The 24433-nt window shown below is 42.5% G+C and overlaps 1 protein-coding gene across 2 annotated transcripts in view; it reads left to right on the top strand.

Annotated features, from left to right (window-relative positions):
- Positions 1-1456: 1456 nt before the first annotated feature.
- Positions 1457-24433, top strand: part of LOC140707753 (homeobox protein Nkx-3.2) — a 38222-nt gene continuing 15245 nt past the window's right edge. Inside the window, exons 1-3 of one of the 2 annotated variants that reach the window (XM_078394073.1) lie at positions 1457-6469; positions 11157-17992; positions 23771-23917. In XM_078394073.1, the coding sequence (XP_078250199.1) occupies positions 5926-6469; positions 11157-11701 (1089 nt within the window). In that variant the 5' untranslated portion in view covers positions 1457-5925 and the 3' untranslated portion in view covers positions 11702-17992; positions 23771-23917. Of the gene's footprint in view, positions 6470-11153; positions 17993-23770; positions 23918-24433 lie in introns of both variants that reach the window. The other variant, XM_078394072.1, reaches the window with a different exon arrangement.

The following is a 24433-nucleotide window of genomic DNA, read 5'->3' as shown; positions in this document are numbered from 1 at the left end:
GTGAAATATGGAATATAGCTCTAAATGATAAATTAACTTGTAATTTAAAGGTCAAGAAAGGAGAGTTGAAAAGGAATATTTTTTATCAAATATGGGGCAGATTTTTTGAATATGCATTAACAAGAGGAAAGGGGAAAGCTCCAAATCAAGAATCAATGCAGTTCTGGAGAAGAGGACAATAAAAGAAGAGGAAGAATATGAATGGAGGAAGAAGATTATAGCAAGAGGTCCCGTCTACGGTGATGAGGAACACAGTTATATTGTATTTTGATTTGTATATTTTTGTTTATGTTTAGATAAATAAAAACTAAAAAAAAACCCCCAAAAACAGAAAGGTACTAGACAAGGATGTCCACTCTCACCATTACTATTTATCCTTACCCTAGAAATATTATCTGAACAAATCAGAGATAAAAATGAAATAAAAGGATTCAAAGTAAGAGACCGCACTTATAGATTCCAAGCAGACGATCTAGTCATTATATTGGAAGGTTTTGGTCTTTCAGATTGGGTTTTGTACTATAGATCCTGCGATTAGACTGGATAAAAGAATGGATAATTTTGGGAAATGATAGATTACTCAACTTGGAAGGACATGATCTGCAGTGTGGATGGCATGCTTTTCTGTGGTATAAAAAAGACAAAGAACAAAAACATTTTAATTCACATATGATAAGAAGAGCTTTGTTAGGAACCTGGACAAAGACTATTCAACAAATCTACCAAAAAATACCAGTATAGGTATCACCTATAGAGGCCTTCACTCAACCTAATCTAATGACGAATCAACCTAATCTAATGACGAAAGTCAAGCTCCTAAAATACCAGGATTTATTGAGAAAGGACTGTGAGCTAAGGTCTAAAGAAGAATTGGAAATAGAGAAGAGAGAGAGAGAGAGAGAGAGAGAGAGAGAGAGGTGGGAAGCTACTAGCATATATGGTGGACCTGTAGAGTAGCGAAACAATATTGGATAGGAGTACATACTGTGTTACAACAAATATTGTGTTGTAAGGTTTGATTAATCCCAGAACTCTTTTTATTGAGTATGATAACAGATAATATAGATAAAGCAAAGAAATGTAAGATTATATATATAGTTACTGCAGCTAGAATTCTTTACGCTAAAAATTGGAAAAGTCAGGTGGTACCGGAATAAGAAGATCTTACAGAAATGATAAAGGAAATGGCAGAAATTGACATTTTATCAGAAGTGCTGAAGGACTATGCATTACAAAAGGTAACAAAATGATGGGACTTGTTCCATAAATGGTTAGAGTCATCAGATAGTGCTCGAATAACATAGATCTAAATGTGAACTAAATATGGAAGGCAGAAAATATTATAACAGTTGAGCTTGAATCTTGATATTGCAATATGAATAGAATGGATGTTAGTATATTTTTGTTTCTCCTCTACCCCTAACCCAAATCCTCTTCCCTTCTCTTTTACCTTCTGTAGCCCAGAAGGGGATGATGATGATGATGATGATGATGATGATGATGATGATGATGATGATGATGATGATGATAATAATAATAATAATAATAATAATAATAATAATAATAATAATAATAATAATAATAATAATAATAATAATAATAATAATAATAATAATAATAATAATAAATGTACATGTTAGAAAGTATGGGAGTGGGGAGCAGAACAGAACCCTGAGGGATGCCACAGGCCAATGGCCAGGGCATTGAGAAAAAGTTCCCCATCCCCACCTTCTGCATTCTGCCTTCCAAGAAGGATAAAATAGTCTCCAAGTCCCATCCCTGAGGGTTGGCCCAGAAGAATACCATGGTGTGTAGACCCCAAATCTACTGAGAACCAACAGGTCCAGCAGACACATTTCCCCCGAAGGCTGTCTCCGTCCCATAACCAGGCCTGAAACCAGATTGAAATGGATCTAGATAATCCTCTTCCTCCAGGAATCCTTGGAGCTGAGAAACCACAATACTCTCCACAACCTTGCCCAGAAATGGAATATTTTAGACTAGCCAAGATTTATCCAGTAAACTGGAATCCAACGAAGGCTTCTTCAATAATGGTCTTATTACTGCCTCCTTTGATCAAGCTCAGATCCTATCCTGCTAGCAAGGAGGCATTTACCACTCCCTGTACCCACTTGGCCATTTCCACTCTGACTGCTTTTATGAGCCAGGAAGGGCAAGGGTTCAGCGCACATGTAATGGCATTCACCTCTCTGAGAATCCTAGCCACATACAGTCTGCATCAAAGGAAAAGTATCAATTAAAATGGGTCAAATTGGCAAGAATTGCATCCACAGAACCTGTATCAATTAACAGTATCCAAGTCAGAGTTGATCCAAGCAACTTTGCCTACAAAGTGTCATAGGAATTCCTCATAGTGGGTTCTTTTATTTTCAACTCCTTCTTTAATTATTCCTTCCCGATTTTCAATTCCTTCCCTAATGATAACTTGAAATGGAAATTGCCTCATTTGACAGGACATATCATTGGGCCAAACCTTTTCAGTGAACTGTCCAATGAATTCCCGATAAATCTAATTTGCTCGACTCAGCTCTGCCCCCTTCACAGCATGGGTCACCTTAGAGGGTAGCTTGCCTCAGTGTGTGTCCCTTCAAGGTCACATACATTCACCAACATAAAATTTGCAACGTTGTTGCCCATTCCACCCCTTTGGGGGTGCTGGTTATTGCGGTTTTCTTTTATCCCCTCCGCCAAATTAAGCTGATATCCAGTCCTACATACACGTGTCCTCCTTCATCATCAATGCCCCTTTCTAGGTCTGACATGTTTCTCCTGGAGGGCACAGCAAGGGAACAACTCGTTACTGGGCTCTCCAAATACTTCCAAAATATTTCCTTGTGGTTGAGGCCACTGGGGAGGAGGCGCTTCTGCTCTTGGTCGACGACCCTGCATTGGTCCCCCAACTACGGCATCTGCAAAGCTCACTGTCGACCTTTTTCGCTAGACACTTTCGGCTGCGCTACCCTATCGCCTTCTCTCTCCCTCCCTCCCTCCCCGTACACGCACGCAATCGCACTTGTCCTCTTCTCTCCCCTCCCCCGCCCCCATCCCACTTCTCCTCAGGCGTTTCCTTCTCGGAAGGATCGTTTGCTGTTCTGGAAGAGGGCGCAATATTCGCACTGATTTCCAGGAGAAGCCTGGGAACAGGGGGAGGGGGCTGGGGAGATTCAGTCTTGACTGAACCAGCAAAAAAGAATGTCAGCCATTGTAAACTCAGGGCGGAGGGCTGTAGCTGGCTGGCTTGTAAATTCAGGCGTCCTAGAGGTGGCTATAAATTTTCTCCAGCTCGGGAGATGAAAACCAGCGCCACAAGCGCAACCTCCCTTGTGCTTCTCTTTCCCTCCCAAACGCCAGCTGACTTGAGTAACCTTCAATGGGGAGCAGTCCAAGGGCTAGCCGCTCATTCAGACGACCACTGATTTCAGCCCCATAGTTCACCGTGATCCCGGTACGACTAAATATGTCAATCTTAACGTAAGTTAGCTGGGGCTAAGTTGTGCGTGGCTTTCAAGAGAAGGAGAATGAATAAATTAAATTGAAACAAAACCTGATTTACTTGTACAGGATGGTTTCAGAGTTCGGGAAAGATTTCAGTAGGAGAGATCAAGATTTACAACAAGGTGAACATGAATGCCCTTGAATGCATTTCTATTTAAAGACTAAAAGGTGTCGTTATTTTTATTTATTTTATATTTCATTCACGTACAGGTCCTCCCGAGGGAAAAATGCATATGGTATGAAATGCAGAAGATGGGGCCCAGACTCTGCTCTCTTAAACAATCAGGAGTAGCCTGTACTTTCAAAGGCAGGAGTTTTTAACATTCCTCATATTCGCTTGTTCTCTCACCTTCACAGTTTCACATCTAGCCTTCTCTATCTATTGAACGGAAATAACAAATTTCACAGATTTTACCACACGTTACACCGTGCTGGGTTCCAGCGTGGTGTAATGGGCACACTGAAAAAAAAAATCTGTTCAGGAAAAGAGAAGTGGGGGGGCGGTTAGACCTGTTAGGACCACTACAACAGGGTCGCTGAAAACTGGATGTAACTTGAAGAGACACACAAACTCTCGAATGTCTCCGCTTTGGTGCCTCACTCTTTTTTCCCTTTCACTTCACCATTTCTGCCTCTCAAATTTAAAGAATCTAAACCCCTTTCTTTCTTCCTAAACCTGTCCTTCTCCTGGCCTGTCTTTGCTTGGAAATTCATGTCCTCTTTTTCTTGATGGAACGGACTGCTCGGCTTTCCGCTCGCCACCGCCGTCCGTTCTATTTTTCATACGTACACCTATCGCCCTCTACCATTTCTCTTTGTATTTCTGTAATATCAACAAGCTTCTGGAGGCAGTTCAGACAAAAACCCTTCGTTTCCCCCATGATCAGTTCACTTTAACATTTAATTTACATACAATTTGTATTCAATTTACACACAATATTTGGTAAATTCCATAAGAGCCATCAAATTTTTCTGGAAGGGAAAGGGATGAATGTGTAACCTGAAATTATTTGGAAAAGGTTAAATTACGAATGTTATATGGGTTGAAAACCCGTTTTTGTCTATCGTCTTGCAAGTACCTTACTTAATTATGACACACAGTCCTGCAGAAATCAATTACATTTAAGGTCCATTGGTTTCAAAAGAAGAAACTGCTTTCCACACCAAGACAGAAAGATTTTCTCTTTTATTGGTCTCATCATCAATAATCAGGAGTTGTGAAAGGTGGACATAAAAACTACTAACAATTATCTTTGTACATGGCATTTGCTTTGATAACTTAGTACGAGTTTCATATGGATGAATAAAAATCACACTAGCGGTATCTTTTTCTCTTTCAATATAATTTCATACCAATGTACAACAGTCGGGGGTTGGTTTGGTTTGGATTCAAGATGTGAATGAAGGAAAGAAGAAGCTCTCCTTACACTACAGTTAAAAAAATTATTCGAAAGGCTTCCTTGCCCTTACGTCGCTGCTAGAGTGAAACTGACCTAACGAAAATGAAGAAACGGCCACCTCCAGGGCGAAAAGTTAGCTACAATATTTAGGAACCCAACAGTTCGTCGGCAAATGAACTTTATTCAAATCTTCATTCAAGGAACTCGATAAAATCAACCTTAGACGTAGTGAAATACTTGCAATGGATAGGGCGGGGGAGCTCAAATTACTTCCTTTAATTTCCACAGACAGTTCTTCTGACCTTCTAAGTATTTGTTTCTTAAAAGATGGTTTTATCTGCCATATGTTCGCACCATCTATGTTTATTCAGAAGTAAAGCTCACTGAGTTCACAGAAACCTACGCTATATATATATAAAAGAATGTGGTCTCCGCTGAATAGCGAACTCCTGTAGCTAGCTATCTCGTAGAAACTACTCTGAAGCAAAAGATAGAGTAAAGAATTTGCGAACACTTGGCCGGGGAAGGGTTAACGGCCTCTGGGACAGGACGCCCATTTCTTCAGTTACTTTGCCTGGAAAAGACTAACAAAGTCTCTTGGCTAGAGTCGGAGCCAATCAGGCGGCTGCTCGAGTCCAGCCCTGCCCAATAGGCAAGGCCGGACCCTGGAGCTGTCACTCATCGGAGAGGAATGACAGCTGGGCTTGCAAGAAAAAGGCAAGGAAAGGAAAAGAAAAGAACCAGAGACGAGGGGAGGGCTTGGAAAGGTGTCTTGCTGTTCGAGAAGGGGGGATTCGAACGGCGGAGGACGAAGATCAGCCGATCGGCCTGGGGAGAGTCCAGCGAAGTGCTTTATGAGAGGACTGAACACGACGCCTAGGGGCCCCGACGGCGCCACAGCTGCTGCCAGAGGAAAGGCAATGATCTCGCCCAGTTGATTTCGCCTTGGAAACGGTACCTTAGGAAAGGGCAGCTCTCTGGGCCTGTCCGGCTGAGAGGCGGGAGACCGATGGCGGTGCGCAGCAGCACCATCACCACCACCACCACCACCACCACCACACCCGCCACCAGCAGCAGCAGCAGCACCCCTGCGCCAACGCCTTTCTCTATTCAAGCTATCCTGAACAAGAAGGAGGAGCGGGGCGCGCGGACCTTTTTGCAAGGCCGGTTGCAGCCGCTGCCCTCACCCGCAGGGGGCGCTGCAGCTAAACCCGACCTGGCGCCGGCTTGCTGCTGGAGGCGCTTTGGCGAGGAGGCGGCGGCGCTGGCGGCAGCCCTGCAGCGGCACCAGTCCACAGCCTCTAAGGCTCCAGACCTCTGGGACTCGGAATCGGTCCTTAGCGAGGAGCAAGAAGGCGACAAGGAGGAGGAGGAAGAGGAAGGAGAGGGCTGCAAACCTCCTCCCATCGCCCCGAGGCCGCGTGAAGGATTGCCCTGTGGCGGCAGCATCCAATCTTTGCCTGAAGGCCCAAGCAGGGAGCTGCCGTCGGAAGAGACCCCAAACCAGTCCGCCACGGGACTCAGAGACAGCGAGCTGTCAGCCCGAAATTCAGGTATGCAGTAATCTTGAGGGACTTTTTTTTTTGCTCACCTTTAATCCATATTAAAACTTCCGCTTTTGGTTGGCATAGCTACCTAACCGGACCATTAGCTTTTTTGTACTATTGAGAGATAGGGTGGATAGAACGCTGCACTAGGACTGTGGCTATCCTGGTTAAAATTCTCACTTGGCCTCGGAAATTGATGGAGTGGGAGGAGGGATACTGGCAGTGGTAAAGCTACTTCAGAAATATATCCTTGAAAACTTTGCTAAGGTTGCTGTAAACTCGAAGCGACTAGAAAGCACATAACACATATTGAAGAGGAAACTAAAAGTTTTGGGGGAGAGAAAAGGTCGCTCTAAATTACCTAAATTACATCCATACACTCCGTGTATGCCAGAGGAATGATTCAGCAGCAACTGATCTGGAAACTCCGATTAGGACGAGGTTTACTTTAGAGCTTCAGTGTGGGCCCGGACCCTGGCACTAATCGAACCTCCTGGGCGAGGGGACACATTTCCGAGATTCAAGATCGTCAGGATTACACAGTGTACTGCTAGGTTGCTATTCGTACTTCTCTAGGCTTAAACCAAATGAAAATTAGAGAAACCTGCCATAAATCTCAGGACGTATCTTCATTAAAAGCAATGGAACTGAAACGCCTTCTTCTCACAGCATTGCTCCATGTCATGTTTTACTTGGAGTTCAGGGTTGTGCAAATAATCCTGAAATGATGAGCTGTGTTCGCAGAATTCTGGACCGAGTCGCTTTAGCTGGTAGGTAGAGGAGTCGTACTTTAGACATGTTCCACATCGAGGTGCGGTGGGGGAAGCCACTCACCCACAACTCCCTCCGTACAGTAAATCAGCACGACAGTTTGTAACCTTCTTCATGTTGTTTGCTTTTATTAGCTTCAGAGAATAGATGAGCGAGCTAAAAAGGCATTTTTGAATATTCTCCATCTCCTTTCTTATGCAAGACAGTCAAGAATCCACTTTCCCTAGTTATGCCTGCATACACCTTCTATGTTATCCCCTCCTTGGAATCCAGAATCAAAGGACTTTCTTGAACTGTTGTCTCTCAACGTTAAAAAAAATGCGGGTTTGATCTTTACTATCACCCTTCCCACATATGGCATGGCAAAGCGTTAGGACTAGGAGCCCACACAAGTTGTAATCAATAGGCTATATAGCAAGCCAGAGTAAAAAACTAAATCTTAGTCTTTATCTGCCATCCAGTCAGTGATGCCAGACTGGGCAGTCACTGATTTCATATTCTGGCATGCCATTCCTAAATTATACTGCTTGGAAGTCTTTAAAGAAGTTTTTTTTTCTTAAAAACTGTAGGATTGGTAATACTTTCATATATATCTCTATTCAGATATAAGGACCAGAGAATTCAGTGACGGTTACCTCAGATTGCAGCTCTATACCTAGTTATGCAATGCTAACTAAATTTATTTGGAAGTATATTCCACTGGGCTCCATGGAGCATACTCCCAGGTAAGTGTATTTAGCATTGCACTTTTAATTACCTCTGGCATCTGCTCCACCTTGGAAATAAACCTGAAATAATTCTGACTGTTAACCAACTTGGTGGAGCCTTTCGGCTCTCCATCTCCTAACCTTGCGAGGTTCCTGTTGATGCAAAATCTGGGCATTGAAAACCGTGATGTGAGTTCCCATTGGAATCAAGAGGAAGCATATTATGGGGTGTCAGACTGCTTCCTACTCATGATGTCTGTATGCCACAGAGGGTTCCCACTTGACCATGTAGGACAATAATCTCTTGATGCCGAGACCCCCACCCGGCTACTCAAAGGCCATAAATGAATGCTTTTTCGCTAAAGAGCTAACAAGCTTTAAAGTTTACCTTCATGCCTGTTTGGAATTCAGTCCCACAGGCAACCTTGGTGGTCTGGGTGAAAACAAAAATGATCGGAGAAGAGAAGGCTCACTAACAGATGCAGAACACACTTCTTTCAACCACAGTGGCGGAACTGTTAGACAGTCCAAACAAGAGCAATGATAAATCATACTGAGCAGGATTCAGCCAACATTATACAGGTTTGCGCCCCTTTAATTTACCTGAAAGAATTAAGCCAGTGCGTGATACTTTTCCACAGAACATCAAAGTGTTTAGAGTCCCAAATGTATGTTTCCTCAGAATAAGAAGGCATCTAAACTCAACAAAGGTCACTACAACTGGGCCAAGGCACTTTAGCTGACCCACCCACTCCATAGGCCTGTTCACCTGAAGTGCGTTTCCCTGGACCCAATAATTCAGTTCAATAATAATGCGGCTTTCCTGCTCGAAGTTAGGCAGGACATGCTTTCAAGTAACAAGAAACAAAAATAACCTAAACACCGCTAGGGTGGATAACCATTGTTTCAGTTTGGGTTTACATTCCTATTAATGGTGCATTTGAAATGAATTCCGAAGTTCTGTTTTTTGGACCTATCGTATAAATGCAGAAAGCAACCCCCTTCCTCACTGTGATTGGCTCTGGCTACCAAAACAAGAGTTTAAAACTAAAATCCGAACTTTTCTGAGCCTTTTCCTCCTCGCAACAGAGATTACTTTTCTGCGTGGTCTCTGCTAAACTAGGTCTCTTCCTAAAGATACCTGGAGGGGATGGAAATAAATACTTGACCCCTACTGTTTCCTGAATGCGCTCTATATATGTTTGCGTGTGGGTGAGAAAGTGAGGTGGGTGGGCACATCTTGTCTTTTTTTTTCCTAGATGGGAGGAACCATTTCTTCTTGGCTGTTCCTGAAGGAGACCTTTGTCCTCCTTGCCTTGTGGTGCCTCTCTACTGCAACCTGCATCCTAGCCTCTGCTACTTGGTAGCTCGGCCCCCTTACAGTGGCTGGTTTTACTTATGAGGAAGCTGGCAGCGATTTTTAGCTATTTGTGGATTCCTTGTTCACTCCAAGGGGGAGCTCTTGGGCCAGTTCAACCATACTTTGAAATTAGTCTTCCAGAGTCAGTTTATAAATAGGGTCCTCCAAATTCTGTAACACAGTGATAGAAAGCAAATCAAACTACCGTCTTGGCAAGAGCAGCAAAATCTAGGTGGCATTATTACATCCTTTACTGCCTTTACTTCTAATTCTTCCCCCAGTTTCTGGAGAGGGGAACAACTTGGAGGGCCACCAAAACACACTCCAGCCAGCGTTTTCAAATTTGCTGGGCATTTGTTAAAATCTTTGTGTCTGAATGAGTGGAGAGTAACCCACGAAAATTCACACAGAGATACATCTGTGGAAGGGCTAACCATTTTTGCTCTAGTGGGCCAGTGTGGCACCACTGGTGGTGAGACTACTCCCACAAGTGCAAGATCAGCACCTCAGAGAAGCCGGCTGAAAGGTTAATACAGTGCAATAGGGCGCTTGTGGCACCACATCACTTTTTCTGTCCCTTTTGTTACACGTTTCACAGGGGGTCCTTCCCAGGCAACTAAGTCTGTCGCCCCATGGTGGCACAAATTTTAAATGTTTCCTAGCAAGCAAGCCTCACTGCTTTGCCTCGGATAACAACCGAGAATGGGATTGCAGCCTGAGAATATTCCGGTAATACCTGTATTCCTGTATTCTGAGTAAAACTAAGAATGTGTTTAACCTACAATAGCTCCACTGGGATAGCCAATTAAAAAAGTCGTTTGGAACTTCTAGGCCACTTCGGTTTCCAGTTATAGTTATTGTGAAGTAAGTTTCTGAGGTCAAGGGGACTGGCTCCTACATAAGTACGCATAGGGCAGTGTGTGCCTGTTTAAAATATCAACACTTCCACCTCCCCTTTTCAACCTATTGAAGTGCCCTCCTGCGGTTTACTGCCTCGCGCAGCTTTCTTCAAAGTCGAAACTAACATATTAGGGTTCGTGAGGACTGGGAGGCTGCTAATCGCAACGCAGCAAACGTCCCGATAAATCAAAAGCAAAGACTTTAAGGGAAGAATACGAAGAGACAAGGAGTGGCATTGCCCAGCAGACAATGTTCGGCGGGCTCAATCGCGTGACTCTTTGGGGAACCACCTTGGAGTCAGCCTGCGAGTAATTTTCACGGACTCCACAGGACCACTGTGGAGTCCGAATCAGTGAATTTGGCACTAACAAGGGACAATGTCTCCCCCCCATCTTTTATGATTGGAAATGTACATCAGGAAGTCTTTCGTCCTATGTTTTATTCTCCATAATAGGAATAGTATATCAAAGTGTTGACAAAAGTAGGCGCAGTTTGATAGAAGTTCCGCTGTTACATATTGGCAATTGTTAACCGGTTGTACAGTATTTTGGAAATAAACGTAAAACGTAAGCTAAGAGACATTGCTCTCCTGTTTGTCATAACCACCTATAGTTTTAGTGAAATATTTAATCCATGCAAGGAGGTACATTGAAATGGGGCGAAGTAGACAATACCCAGGTAGCTTTCTGGGCTGACCAGTCGCGACATATTACGACATCTGTGCATATAATGGGGAGAATGTTCGTCCCCATCTGTCTCCTCCTTTTGCCTCAAAATCTGAAATGCTATCCCAGCGTGGGATACTTGGGTAGTGATGGGTTTGTCTCCTTGCAAGGAGGGCAGATGAGATCCCCGCCATACGGGAAGTGAGGGCTTGTTTTTGTGTTTGGGGGGGATGTCTCTAAGTGCTCCAGCTGCCCTGACACTGCAGTCGTTTCTGCCTCCCCACCAGCAGATCGCAGACACTCGGAGGAGATTGAGGAGGAGGAGGAAGACCACTGGAACAACACGGCGGGCGGTAAGTGTTTCAAGGGACTGTCAGAAGACGAAGATGTGACGACTGCTAGCGCGGCCCCGATGGCCGCCTCTACCGCAGCTCCGAAGCCGCGCAAGAAGCGCTCCAGGGCGGCCTTTTCCCACGCGCAAGTCTTCGAACTGGAGCGCCGCTTCAACCACCAGCGCTACCTATCCGGGCCGGAGCGCGCAGACCTGGCCGCCTCGCTGAAGCTCACCGAGACGCAGGTGAAAATCTGGTTTCAGAACCGGCGCTACAAGACCAAGCGGCGCCAGCTAGCAGCAGATCTCCTCTCCTCTGCGCCGGCCGCCAAGAAAGTCGCCGTCAAGGTGCTAGTCCGCGACGACCAAAGGCAGTATCACCCGGGCGAGGTCCTCCGGCCGCCGCCGCTCCTCTCTCTGCAGCCTTCCTATTATTACCCGTACTACTGCCTTCCAGGCTGGGCCCTCTCGGCCTGTGCCGCGGCCGCCGGGGGCACGCAGTGACAAGCTCGGTGGGAACCCCTCGCTTCTGAGTGAGAGAAAAACTCGCGCCTTGTTGGAACACTTGGACACGGAGATGGGGAACAAGCAGGAGGAAGAAGAACCACACGCTTGGCTCACTCGAATCCTGACCCAGAATCCCAGCTCAAGTCCTCGTCCCTCGGTTTCTGCCCCACCCCACCCCACCGGAGTGGGGTCTCCGGTTGGTGCGAATGTAATGGGAGTGTAGGCTCCCGCCTTCCTCTTTCTTTGACTGTGCCCATTACTTGGCCAAAGCAATCTAGACGGCACGGAGAGAGAGCCCCCTTTCCGCACCAAAGCAAGTGGATTTCATCTTCGAAGAGCAAACCCCACTGAACAACCCTGGGTGGGAATTGGCGCTTTGAAGCAGCTCCGGTCCATTTGCTGCTCGTAGCAGTCCCGTTCAGTCTTGAGATAAAGGATTTGGGATGTTGCGGATTCAGCACTTTGCGGTTGTATTAAAATTACTGTTTATAATTATAATTATTATTTTTACATTCAATGTGAATATTTTAATCGGGCCTTTGTGGGATGGGAAAAACTTACCTCGGGAATTTAATACTATTCAGAGCCTTCTCTTGTCCTTTTCTCTCTCAATTTCCCAGTAAATTTCTGCACCATTCTCTTTGGTGGACATCTGCACTCAGTTATTACTATTTACTTTAAGTGAAATTGTGAATATTTCTCTGTTAATCCTTTCCCATGTACCTTTTTTAATTTATAAAATTTGGTTTTACTTTTGGCTACTGTCTCCTTCCTCAGTTTTAAATTGATGATTAAAAGATTTGATCGCACAGCTCATGCTACAAATAAGGAAGATTGAAACCAGTGACTCTTGCTTTCGAGTAGGAAGAAAGTACCGATGGTAAACACAGAAACAATGTAACATGACTTTCCAACCCATTCAGTTGAACAGCTGGCAAAATACTTGGACGAAATCCACCGAACACTTTGTGCTACGAACGCGATTCAGTGGCCAAAAATATCAGTGAGTAAGCTTTGCTTTCAAAGAGAAATACATGAAGTTCGGCTCCGGAAGCCTTTGATTTCAGTGGGAAGATACGTCCTATTTCTCCCACGGAAACCAACAGCTTAGGTCGCTGAAAAGAAATTGGTCGATTTAAGCGGAACATGCAGCCTGCTCTTGTGCATATTCACTTGAGGGTTATCCTACTGTGACCAGTGGACGTAAGCTTAGGCAAAGAGGCATAACATTATTTCTCAGCTTAGGCAAAGAGGCATAACATTATTTCTCAGTTTATCTCCGTCAAGGAGCATCGAAAACAATGGGCTAAAGTCCCTCAACCTGCCTGCAGCTAGTCGTCTGAAATGAGTAAGACTTCTTAATCATAGGGAAATAAATACCATTTATAGTGTTATGTTATATTACCTTTCATCAACTTGGAATCGATTTATAGGGAGCCCAAGAGGGCTTTCAAGGTAAGTGAAACATTTAAGGAGTCATTTTACCAGTTCCACACTCCCACTAAGCTTCCATATCTCGGCAGGGGCTCTGTCCAGTATACCACACTAGGTATCAGTGAGTGTAGTGTAGACTCACTGAAATCAGTATGGGGACCAGTTTTAAATGTATTCCAAAATCGACTTCAGTTACTTACATTTTCATCTCTTAAGGGAATGACACCACCTCCCTCCCTCCCTCCCCTATAGTTTGACATCCCCGTTCTATTGTGTTTACTAGAATAAACTCCTTTCTATTCGTTTACTTTAGTCAGATTACTAACGATGTATTCAGCTCCCATGCTGCATTTTTACTGGAAAGCAAATCCTATGGAGTGGGAGTGCCGTATAGTTTACTCCCAAATAAATCTGCATAGTGACAAATCCCACGGAAGCACCTGGACAGAACTGTGGATCGTAGAGGGGGGCTCTTTGACTTGAGAAATAGTACTCACTGTGACATCCGGGTAGGCTTATGAAAAAACAGAAAAAGGTTGTGAACAGATGTAGATCCCTGCCCCTTTGGAGGTAACCAGTCATGTTTCTCGAGGTTTGGAATCTTCAAAACCTATACTCAGAAAAAAGCTCCACTGACTTTGATTTTATTGACACTGAATTTATTCCCAAGTAAATGGATGTAGGGGTACACCTTCGAAAGTTAAGATGGAGCCCTGTAGACAGGGAAGGGGAAGTTATGGCTTTTCAAATGCTGTACTGTTCCTCCTCTCAGTATTCACTATTAGCCATACGGGCTGGGTGGTGGTGGTGCTGGAAGATGCAGTCCCAGAGCACATGGTTGTGATCGGACAGAAATAGGCCGGCATAGACATGGTAGACAGATGGAAAAGGTCATAGATAGGTATGTAAAGGGTCTCACTGCAGTTCCTCTTACCGATAAGGAAAGTAAACCGGAATACTGGACAAACCTCCCGATGCACATTGGTTTTGTGTGTTTGAAAACTTTTGCTGCACCTCGACCTAAACTTCCTTGGAAACCTGTGTAAGATCAAGAATTAGAAATGAAGGCCCGAGGCGAGAGCAGGAGGCCATTCATTTGAGAAGAATACTCATCATCTTTGGTTGGGATTTCAAGGATCCATATTGTCCTTCAAGGAGCTTTCCGGAGAATTCCACCCACAGATCTCTCTCCCTTTCCCCCTCCCCCCTCCGTTTTAAGCCCTCTCAAACTAGAGGCAGTCGTCTAGGTGTTCCAATAATAACTTTGATAGGGAGAGAGTGTAATGGTTGTTTCTCCCCCCTCCTTTTTTAAAGGAAGAAGAATGGCTATTTCTTCTCTTGGCACAAACTGACATATTATGGGAATCCATAACAAGCAGCAAAGGTGAGCGAGGTAGAAGTGACTAGAGTGATGGTGCCCATTCCTCCCTCTTTGTGGGAACCAATAGAACTCTCTGCCCTCCTGTAAAACACGGAGGAGGTGGTTTTGCCTTCTAAACTAGGCCATCGAAATTGATGGCGGGGGGTCGCTTGTAGGAGGGTCGGTTTCACAAAGAATGCATTCCAAACGCTGTACATAAAAACCAAATGAGCCACTCGCGGTATCCTTCTGTTTTTTAACGGGTATCCCCAACCTTTCCTCACCTAACCCGTAGCTGATGGGTTTATTTCCTCTAAAGTTAATCGTGAGAGGAAGGTTATGGGGTAGGTGCAGCACGGATAGGCGATTTTGTGACCTTAGTGCTCATGGTACAACAATTTCCATGGGTGCCCATTACAAACAGCTGCGCTGGAACGGAGTTTTCCCCTACCAATCCTTAAGCCCGAGAACCTAGTCCGTCTTCTCTTCGAAGTAAGACTCGACAGTCTGGTTTATCGCAAGGCATTTTAAGATTTCCCCATACCCTCCAGAACAGCGAACTTCCCACCCTCCCCAATCCACACAGAGCTCTAGGCACAAACTAATTTAATATATGGGCTTTATGGAAGATTATGACTTCTCGTGGTGACTGGCAGCACATTTCTATGAAACATTTACTCAGAAATTAACTATATTCAGTGGAACTTGATGCCAGATCGCAACCCTGACACTGTGAACTACACTCGCTTGACCTCATTATAAATGACTCTAGGATTTTAAAAATGGAGGAATTATCGTTCATCCTATAATGAACACGATAACAAAAGAAATACTTATTTCTAGGTGGTCTTGAATTTTACAGTGCATGAGGACAGTTCTTTTCAGGGAAGAGGGCGTTACTTCCAGTTTGATGCACTGCTAGAATGGGTCTGCCTGCGAAAACGAACGATGACGGGACAGTTTTGCAACACAACTAATTGGAGGCGCGTGAGACCAATAGTTATCATCAACACAGTTTCCAGAAACAGTACAGAAAGGAATAAAAACGAAGTGCTGAAATGATCTGTAAATATTCTCTCACTAAAAGGCAACTGAGGGAAAAGTCAGATGCTTTTATTATTTTTCTGATTTATATCGAAATATGACTTATCAAGACTATTACATTTATTATTAAATTAACATGGAGGGCTGCAATTAATTAGGTGATTAGGCTGCTTAGTAAACGCTAAGTAGGCTGCACTCTTTATGCTTACTTACTTGGGAAGTACTGTAATCAGAAGATCACTAAATTCATGGTACTTCCACCAAACACGCTGGAGACGTCTGTCACTGATCCTTGGGTAGCGGGAGAACTTATCCTCGGAAGAGCGCTGTTTCATACTGCATTATTAGAACTTTCTGTGTTATCGAGGGAGCTGACTGAGTCGTCAAGCGCCATTCAGAAAGCACACGGAGAGAGGAACTGGGTCGGTATCCAAATTCATCGGGTTCCGTAGTGTTCACTACTAAATACCGAGGGAGTTCACGTCAGCTACGTCACACCACACGCACCCTGTTCTCTTTTGTTGAATCTGTGCTTTCCCTTCCGTGAATCCTACAGCGAGAGAAACTGCAGGAGCAGCCGTCATGAAGGGAGCCTTCCAAACGTAGGGTGCGGGAGGCAGGCGTAACAAGAGTTTTTTTTTTTTTTTAAGGAGGCTGTCGGGGGCGGAGTAGGGACCGTTGCTTGTACCCGGTTGGTTTTCAAGCAGCTCCTGCTATAAAGTTTGTCGGTAAAAATGTTCAGAACAGAAGGATGTCCTGAGGGTCTCTTTCCTGGCAAAGAAAGTAGAGAAAGGCCGGGAAATTTTGAGCCCTTCCCCCGTCAAAGCAAGATAAAATCTGCTGCGGAGGCTTTGGGTTTCCGAGACTTTCAGATTATATATAATAGGTTGCCCAAATTAAGAAGGGCGCCGGGTCTGCTTGAATCATTTGCATTTCCAATGGACAAAATACTGCTTCCCCTCTTGAAATCCCAATGATTCTACAAGGAATATTTGAAAAGGGTTCCTATTTCTCAAAATGACCCAGATGCAGTGCAAAAACTATGCACTTTTAGCTGGGTTCTCTCTTAATTTGTTGTGTGGATTGTTCTGAAGGACACATTTGTCCTTGTTTTCAACAACAAATACATAATTCCCTCCTTTAACCTGTGGAACTCGATGCAGAGCCAGGTGAAGTCAAATACTCAATTTTCGACCAATTGTATTTTCCTAAGTCTTTACCTGAAATGTGTTCTCTATACAACACAATTATTTTGATTTTCTTTTAAAAAAATACTTTGACTCCTTTTTTCCAAGCAAAAAACCCACAAAAACTAACTTTTCTTAAATTTTGTAATATTCTGAAGTCGGGAATTATTCTGTGCTTTATGATGTTGATTTTATCAAGAAATATCTCCTGCCTACTTTGATCTCAATATAAATAATATGACTGGGTTTAAGGGAAAGGTACATCTCCAACTCCCCACTTTTTTCCCATTTTCTCTGACCTCAGTGGCCAAGTTCTGCTGATTAGGACTGGAGCGTTGCCCTAATCTGAATGGTTCAAGCTCGATTATCTTGCTAAGTTTCTATAAAAGTCTTCCTTCTTGCTTTTGGAGTGGACCTGTGTGTATGTGTATGCATTGATGACAATTAATAGGGAACATGTATAGATTTATAAAGTTTTAAATGAAAGGGCCAAGCGGGTAGATAACTTTCCCCCTTCCCATTAATAACTGTTATTAATCGGCCCATTAATAAGTGGGCTGATAACAAAACAAAGGAAGGAAGGACAGTGGTAGTTTCGGGAGAAACAGAATTTGCTGCGGTCAGGAAGGAGAATTGGCATTGTGTCCGAAGTGAGGGCCTTGTGTACCATGTCACATGCCCTCCGCATGCCTGAGTCTTTGTAGGCGGCACACACAACCCCCAAACAAATCTGCCCCTAAATTCTGTGACCTAGTCTGCTTCACTCAGGGCACAGGACTTTTGGCACAAGAGATCACACAAAATCACAGTGGTTCAGCCTGCGATTCTAGGCACATTTGCCTATACACAGAAGTTAACAGAAGTTATTGCTGAGTAGACATACGTAGGATTATGTTGTTAGTCTAACAATTCTTATTAGCACTCATGAGAGTCTTCCGGGCGGGGCGGGGGTTTATATTTGGATCTCGGTTGCTAAGGGTAAGGAAAGTGTAGCTAAGTGGGGGCTTCCAGAAGCATTTGCTGGCATTGCTTGTACCCCAACTGCTAGACTAGGTGGCCCTTTCGTCTGATTCGGCGTGAAGGCCTCTTTTTACACTCCCAGGAGATGTAACACATGTGTTTTTATTCCCTGCGAAGCGTATCCAGAACACCAGCGTTTATCTCCGATATTTTTAGACGTCATAGGTTCCAGTCTATTCCTCTTTGTGTCAGTGCTGCAACATTGGGAGTCAGAGGGAAACCTCACAGGAGGGCGGATAGTAAGTAAGTAACCAGAATTTTGGTCAGTGTGACGTGACAGGAGGATTTCAAGTCAAGAAGCATTTTTCAGTAATGCTGACTTTTAAAAAACTTCATGTTTCCTTCCTAAAACCTTGTTTTTTTCCAGTGGACCTCCCACCCGAATGACTTCTTTACAATCGTGATTCAAAATATTAGTATATTTCTAACATAGTTGTATGTTTTTTTTTAGTTTCTTGTAACTTTTTTCCTTTTGTTGTTGCTCTCCTGGCAGCTGACTTACATTATCATGGCTATACTGACTTAGGATATGGCAGTTCTGAATAATAATGTTGCTCTATATCCTAACCAATATCTCAGGTTCTTCAGCCAATAAGTTACTCTCCCTCTTGTACTCCTTTTCCAGTTTATTCTACCTCAAATGAGCTGTAACAATCTGTGCTTCCATTTCTTATTACACAAAGTATTCTAACCCAATGCATTGTGTGTGTTGTGCCATTTGTGGGTATTTATTTTTTGACTTACTGCTTCTTCAGCCACCATGGTTTCTGTCCAAGAATTTCTTAGCAACATGCAAGAAACCCTCAATTTAAAAGCTTCACTGTTTTTTTAAATATAGTAGCTTGAGCTAAATCCAATTTTCAAATTTTGTGGTGTGTTATGGACTTCAGCTGGTATGCCAGTTGTGATTATGTTTTGACAGAGACATTTTGGCAACAGTTATCTAGGCAACAATATTTTCAAGGCTGGCACACTATGTGAGGCTAACTTTAAGTTGGTCAGGAAGCTGCAACTGGCACAACTGTGCTTCAGAAATGGAGCAATCAATTATCTTTGCTGAAGGAGTTGCACTGATTGTCTTTTTGCTGCTGGGCCAGATTTAGGATGTTGTCACTTACTCACAAAGCCTTAATAATTTTGGATTAGGTGACCTGAGGGATCCCCTTCTCCTTTATACATGCATTTGATCTTTAGGGTCATCTGGTGGAGCGCTCCTACCACTGCCTTCTGTTTGTCAAGTCTAGAGACATCAGAACAGATCATTTAATATTGTGCAATTATGTGGATCATCCATTTATTTATGTTTATAAACCACTTAGATTTGAGAATTTAAATTTAATTAGATTTGAAATTTTAAATTTAACATAATAAAACTAATAATGTACACTTGCACAAACATACATAATACAATACACACAGTACCAAATAGATAATATGTAAATATATAAGACTTGTGTGGTCCATGAGATAGATGGCATGTTGGACTATAACAGGCAAGGCTTGCATCAATATATGTGCCAAAATCTAATTGTTGAAGCAACACCTCAGAAGCTTAGCCATTGCATGTTTGAAAAATGAGTAGAGGGAAAACCAGCGACTGTTCTTGCAGAGGGGAGAATCTGTCTTCAACTTGTCCCTTTCCAAATGGGTTTTGTGAAATTTTACACTATCTGCATCAAACAGATAACATTCTTCTGACCCATCAAGCCATATTTTCCAACATGATACTATGTATTTCTGCCTTGAAATACATAGCTGAGTATTTGCCCTTCTTTACCTCTCCCATTCCATTTTTAAAAACTATCTAGCTTGCATATTTTTATTTTAATACAATTATTGTCAATTTGTGAATTTTGGAATTTGCTTTCTTATGCTTTCATAACTGTTGCACCCAAAACCCACTTCTCTATTTGAGGTGCCTTGATGACATTTTTCTGATCTGGTTCTACAGAAAGGAAACATTAGAGAAATTCCAATGAGATTTTAATACCTTTTATCTGAACATCAAACTCAGCCTAGATCTCTGCACACAGCAGGTGCATTTTCTAAATACCACTGTGGAGTTACAATCTTAGCACCATGCCGCACTGAAAACATGCTGAATGATAAATTTACTTGCATGCCTCCAGTTTCCATCCTGAATACACAAAAAATTGCATCATTTGCAGCCATTCTCAAAGGGGCTATATAGCTCCCTGAGAGGCCTTGGCCCATATGAATGGGGCCACAGACTGAAAACAGTTCTTCACATACTACTTTATAAGGTTCATTATGCAACTTAGACAATACCAATTCAGCTTATTTTATTTCTTTCATGTTTATGGCTGTGGACAAAAAAAAGGTTGAGAATGGCTGATTTACAGCCATGTCCTCAGGTACAATCACTGTAAAGATGCGGTGGAACCCCTTGGTCAGGATGCCAGAGACATAAACAAAGCATCAAAGATGTTATCAGACTCATACCTTTTAAATTTGTGAGAAGTCCCATTGGACAAGAAGGCAAGAACCAATATATAACTGCATATCTTTGTATGCAGATATACTCAGGAAAGAGCTCACCTATACAGACTATTAAGTGTTTAGATCAAAAGCCCTTTTGATCTGCCTTTTGGCCAGGAGATCAGGAATAAACAAAAGGCTGAAAACATCATTGACAGATTATATATTCTCACGCTGGAGAATCAATACACAACACCTAAGTAAGTGCCATTTAGCCCAGTTTATGCAGATAAAGAGTCACCAGATTATAATAGCTACTTCTGTAAATTGCCTGTTACTAATTTTATACCTTGCCTAGGAGATAGGGAAGCAGTCTGTGTGACTTTACTGCTTAGCTCTTTAGAAACATTCCACTTGTGGTGAAAGTTTCTCTCTTGTGGAACTTTTGGTTCAAGTCTAGCTCCAAATGCCTCACCATACTTCACCCATATTGCCAGAGCATGTTGTCTTTAAAGCTTGAGCAGAATGCTTGTAATCAAGAGGGGAATGGCGGCAGCTCTACTAATGAAGTTCAAGGAGAAAGTATCTTTGGGGCTGGCATTGAAAATGGCTTCTGGGTTTTCCCTATTCCCAGCTTTGATAGCCTCAGACCCCAAAAACCCTTGCAATCACATCTCCTCAGACCCAAGTCTGCTCAGACTCCAAACTCAAAGATCTACAAAATGTAATCTTAAATTTCAATACCCATCCAAGGAACAAATGTATCAGGCTAGACAAATACCCAGAAACAATCTACTGCAAGACAAACCTAGAAGATAAAACAACTGAACACCACTAGTTGTCACTTTCAGCCCACAACCGAGACATGTATCATAAATAATCTCCACCCCATCCTTGGCAAGAATATTTCACTCCCCCAAGCCCATGGTGACAGGCCTATACTTGCTTAGAGACAATTCCCCAATCCAAAGTGACTGTTGTCACACAAAACAGACTACATAACACTAATACAGGGATAGGGACTGAGCCCTGCTACAAATCCAGATGCCAGCTCTATCCCCACATTTACTCTGGCAAGATGATTACAGGATCCAACAATGTTAATACACAACATCAAGGGCACATTTACTCTGCCAATGCGATTTATGCCATTTTCTATCAACAATGTCCATCTGTACTCTACAAAAATGGGACAATTTTTGCATAAAAGAATTAATGGACATAAATCAGACAATAAGAATGGCAATACACCAAACCCAGCTCAATATATTTGGAACTTTTCATGGGATTTGAAAGTTGCTATTCTGGAGAAGAAAAATTATATGACAAGGATCCAGAGAGAGACAGCTGAGATAAAATATATTCATATGCCTGATATCCAATATTAGTCAAGGGTCCGTAAGCCATCTCCAAATTTAAAATTCTACAGTAATTATATTGTTATCCAGTGTTATTTTCCATAGCCTAGGTTCTTTCCCAACTAACCATGGCCACCTTTACAGAACAAGCTTCAAATTTAAAGTCAGGGATCCGTAACTTACCACCATATGTGGTTTCTGCTGTTGTTATTGATAGACTAGTCACTTCCTTTAGTCACTAACCACTGTTGCTACTTATGGAACAAACTTCAAAGGAAGCAAAAAAGCAAAGTGTGCCACTCATATACTGCCCAATAGCACTTAAAGCATTCTCTGGACTGCTTACAATTTAATTATGCAAGTCACACATTGCGCCTCTGCCCCCCCAAGCAAGCTGAATAGTCAAGGAAAAGAACTGAATAATTAACTGGGGTCTTAAATAATTACTAGGTGTGAAATTCCACATTTATTCACAATATTTGCAACTTGTGCCTATTAGCTAACTACCACCTCTTTATTTGGGGGGAATTGCCATGTAGTCTCATTCTTATGTTTGAGGAAGTGGACTTGGCCCATGAAAGCTCACATTAAAATATAGCAGTTAGTTCTTAGGGTGCCACAATGTTTTTGTCTTTATTATTTTTATGGTCTTTGTTTTGTTTTGTTTCTTATCTGATATGCTTGCACAAACAAACACAGTTACCAGTTTGAAAGCTGTTTGTTATGAATGAGCATGGAATCTTTTTCTGGAGTTGCCTTAGAAAATCCTAAATGCAATTACACAAGAGAAGCAAGTTCCATTACACATAGTAAGACTTTGTTTTAAGTCAGCCCGCATAGTATTATGCCATGTGACTTTTCCTGTAGTTGTTTTGACATAAAACAGTCACTGTGCCTCCTCCAAATTTTTATTTTATGTTACAACCACTGCCGGACCTTATGATAGTACTCTTTATTCCATGTGGAATGATTTACCTTTTCAAAATGATGAAAACAGAATAGTAAGAAAAAAGGCAGAGTTTTAAACAGCTTGATCATTTACAAATTCCCATAAGTATCATACCTTGGGATAGCAAGAAACTAGGACAGGTAGGCACAGGAATAGCAGCAAGGCAACCTAAATGTGTAAAGTCTGAGATTTAACTCCAGGATTTACCTGGGATCAAATTATGTAGATTACCTGAGTGCATAAGCAGTACATTTGTTTTACACTAAAGTAAGTAAACATAAGATTGTTGCCCCCAAACTACACTTCTTTGCAATACTGCTTTGTAGGGATATGCTTCTTTAGCTTGATCTTTTCCTAAATTTTGCATAGCATTTCCAAAGATATAAATATTATATAACAGTGTAACTACTCAGAGCCAATATAGAGGTACAGAGATTCCAAATATTTAAAGTCTTTGGTGGAATTAAATTTAAACCATTGAGGCAAGGTTCCAAACAAAAGATAGCAGGTATGAGAAAGGGAAAGAGAGGAGGTCCTTGAAACTGATTTGAAAGATAGTTTTTTTACATGCCATATAACAGGACTCCCTTCTTTCCTTTCCCTTCAAATGCAAGGTGCCTTTGATTATTCTTCCATTTTCTTGTACCACCATACTCATTTAACTAATCCACTGAAACAGCATAATTGTCAAATACAGTCTATGTTAGTTACATGTGTTTTGGAGAGTGTAATAAAACAACATGCAAACCAAAGTCTTGTGGCACCTTTGAGACCAACAGATTATTTTTGTTGCGGGCTTTCCTGGACTGCAGTGCATGATTGTTCATTGAGAGTTGGGGAAGTACATGGTAATCCATGCTTTTATTTTGTATTTTTATACATGTTGAAATAGCTTCACAGTGGAGAAACTGATAGAGGACTCTGCACCTGAGCCCTGAGCCTGAGAGCAGTAGGTCAACCAATATCTCTTAGCTTCACTAGTTGTTTGAAGGCCAGTGTTTTTTCTTGCTGATAACACTGTGTTCAAGACAACTGCAATGGTTGATGAAGTGCTTTGTACACTCGAAGGAAGTGCTTTGTACACTCGAAGGAAATGCTTTGGAGCTGGAATTGCTGTTTCTAAAGGTCTTCCTGGGTTAAGACAGAGGATGCTTAACAACATTCAGTGAGACTTGGTTCTTTATTAGGGTGGTTTGGGGTACAACCTAAAACATGAATATGTCTGTACCATGGGTTAACCACTTCTCTCATTCTCATTTGTTTGTACCACATCAGCAGTGCAGTGGTGATAAACTTTAAAATGGATGAGCCCATCATGACAGTGCATGAATGAGGGTGCAAAGAGCATCAATATAAAGCACAACAGTATGCTCCGTAAATCAGGAACAGTGTGTCTGCAATCCTCTGCTCAATGTCTTGGAGGTAAGTGTCATTGAACTCATTTGCACTGTGTACGTATAATGAGTCTGAAAAATGTTATCCCCAAGAATGCCTGGAAAGGTGTTTTTTTTAAAAATGAATCCTTACACACATGAAATAAACAACATAAATCTGCACTGAAACTTAATTATGAAACATTGACAGTATTGTTTTAAAAAGAAAGATAGGTCCAGAGGAAGGGATTACTTCCTGTTCATTTCCTCCTCACTTTAATTTCTGAAATGCTTTCCTCCATTAATCATAATTTAGTCAATCTATTAAATTCAGAATAAAATTAGTTTGTACACAGTTTCATTCAGAGGTAAGATCAAAATCCGTGTAAGTGGTGAACGAAGTGAATGCTGGAGACTAGATTATATAGAGTGGAAGTGGCAAGGAAGATTAGGAAGGAGTCTAGAAATAGATAATGGCAGCCACATTTCAGGTTGGAGGAAAGGAAAGGAGAAGGATGGGGAAGGAAGGGGAAAGGAGGGAGAGATGGAGGGAGGGAGGAAAGGG

This window comes from Pogona vitticeps, chromosome 5 (genome assembly GCF_051106095.1).
Source record: "Pogona vitticeps strain Pit_001003342236 chromosome 5, PviZW2.1, whole genome shotgun sequence".
Classification (NCBI taxonomy): Eukaryota; Metazoa; Chordata; class Lepidosauria; order Squamata; family Agamidae; genus Pogona; species Pogona vitticeps.
Note: the sequence above shows the minus strand (reverse complement) of the source record. Positions and strands in the feature narration are given on the sequence as shown.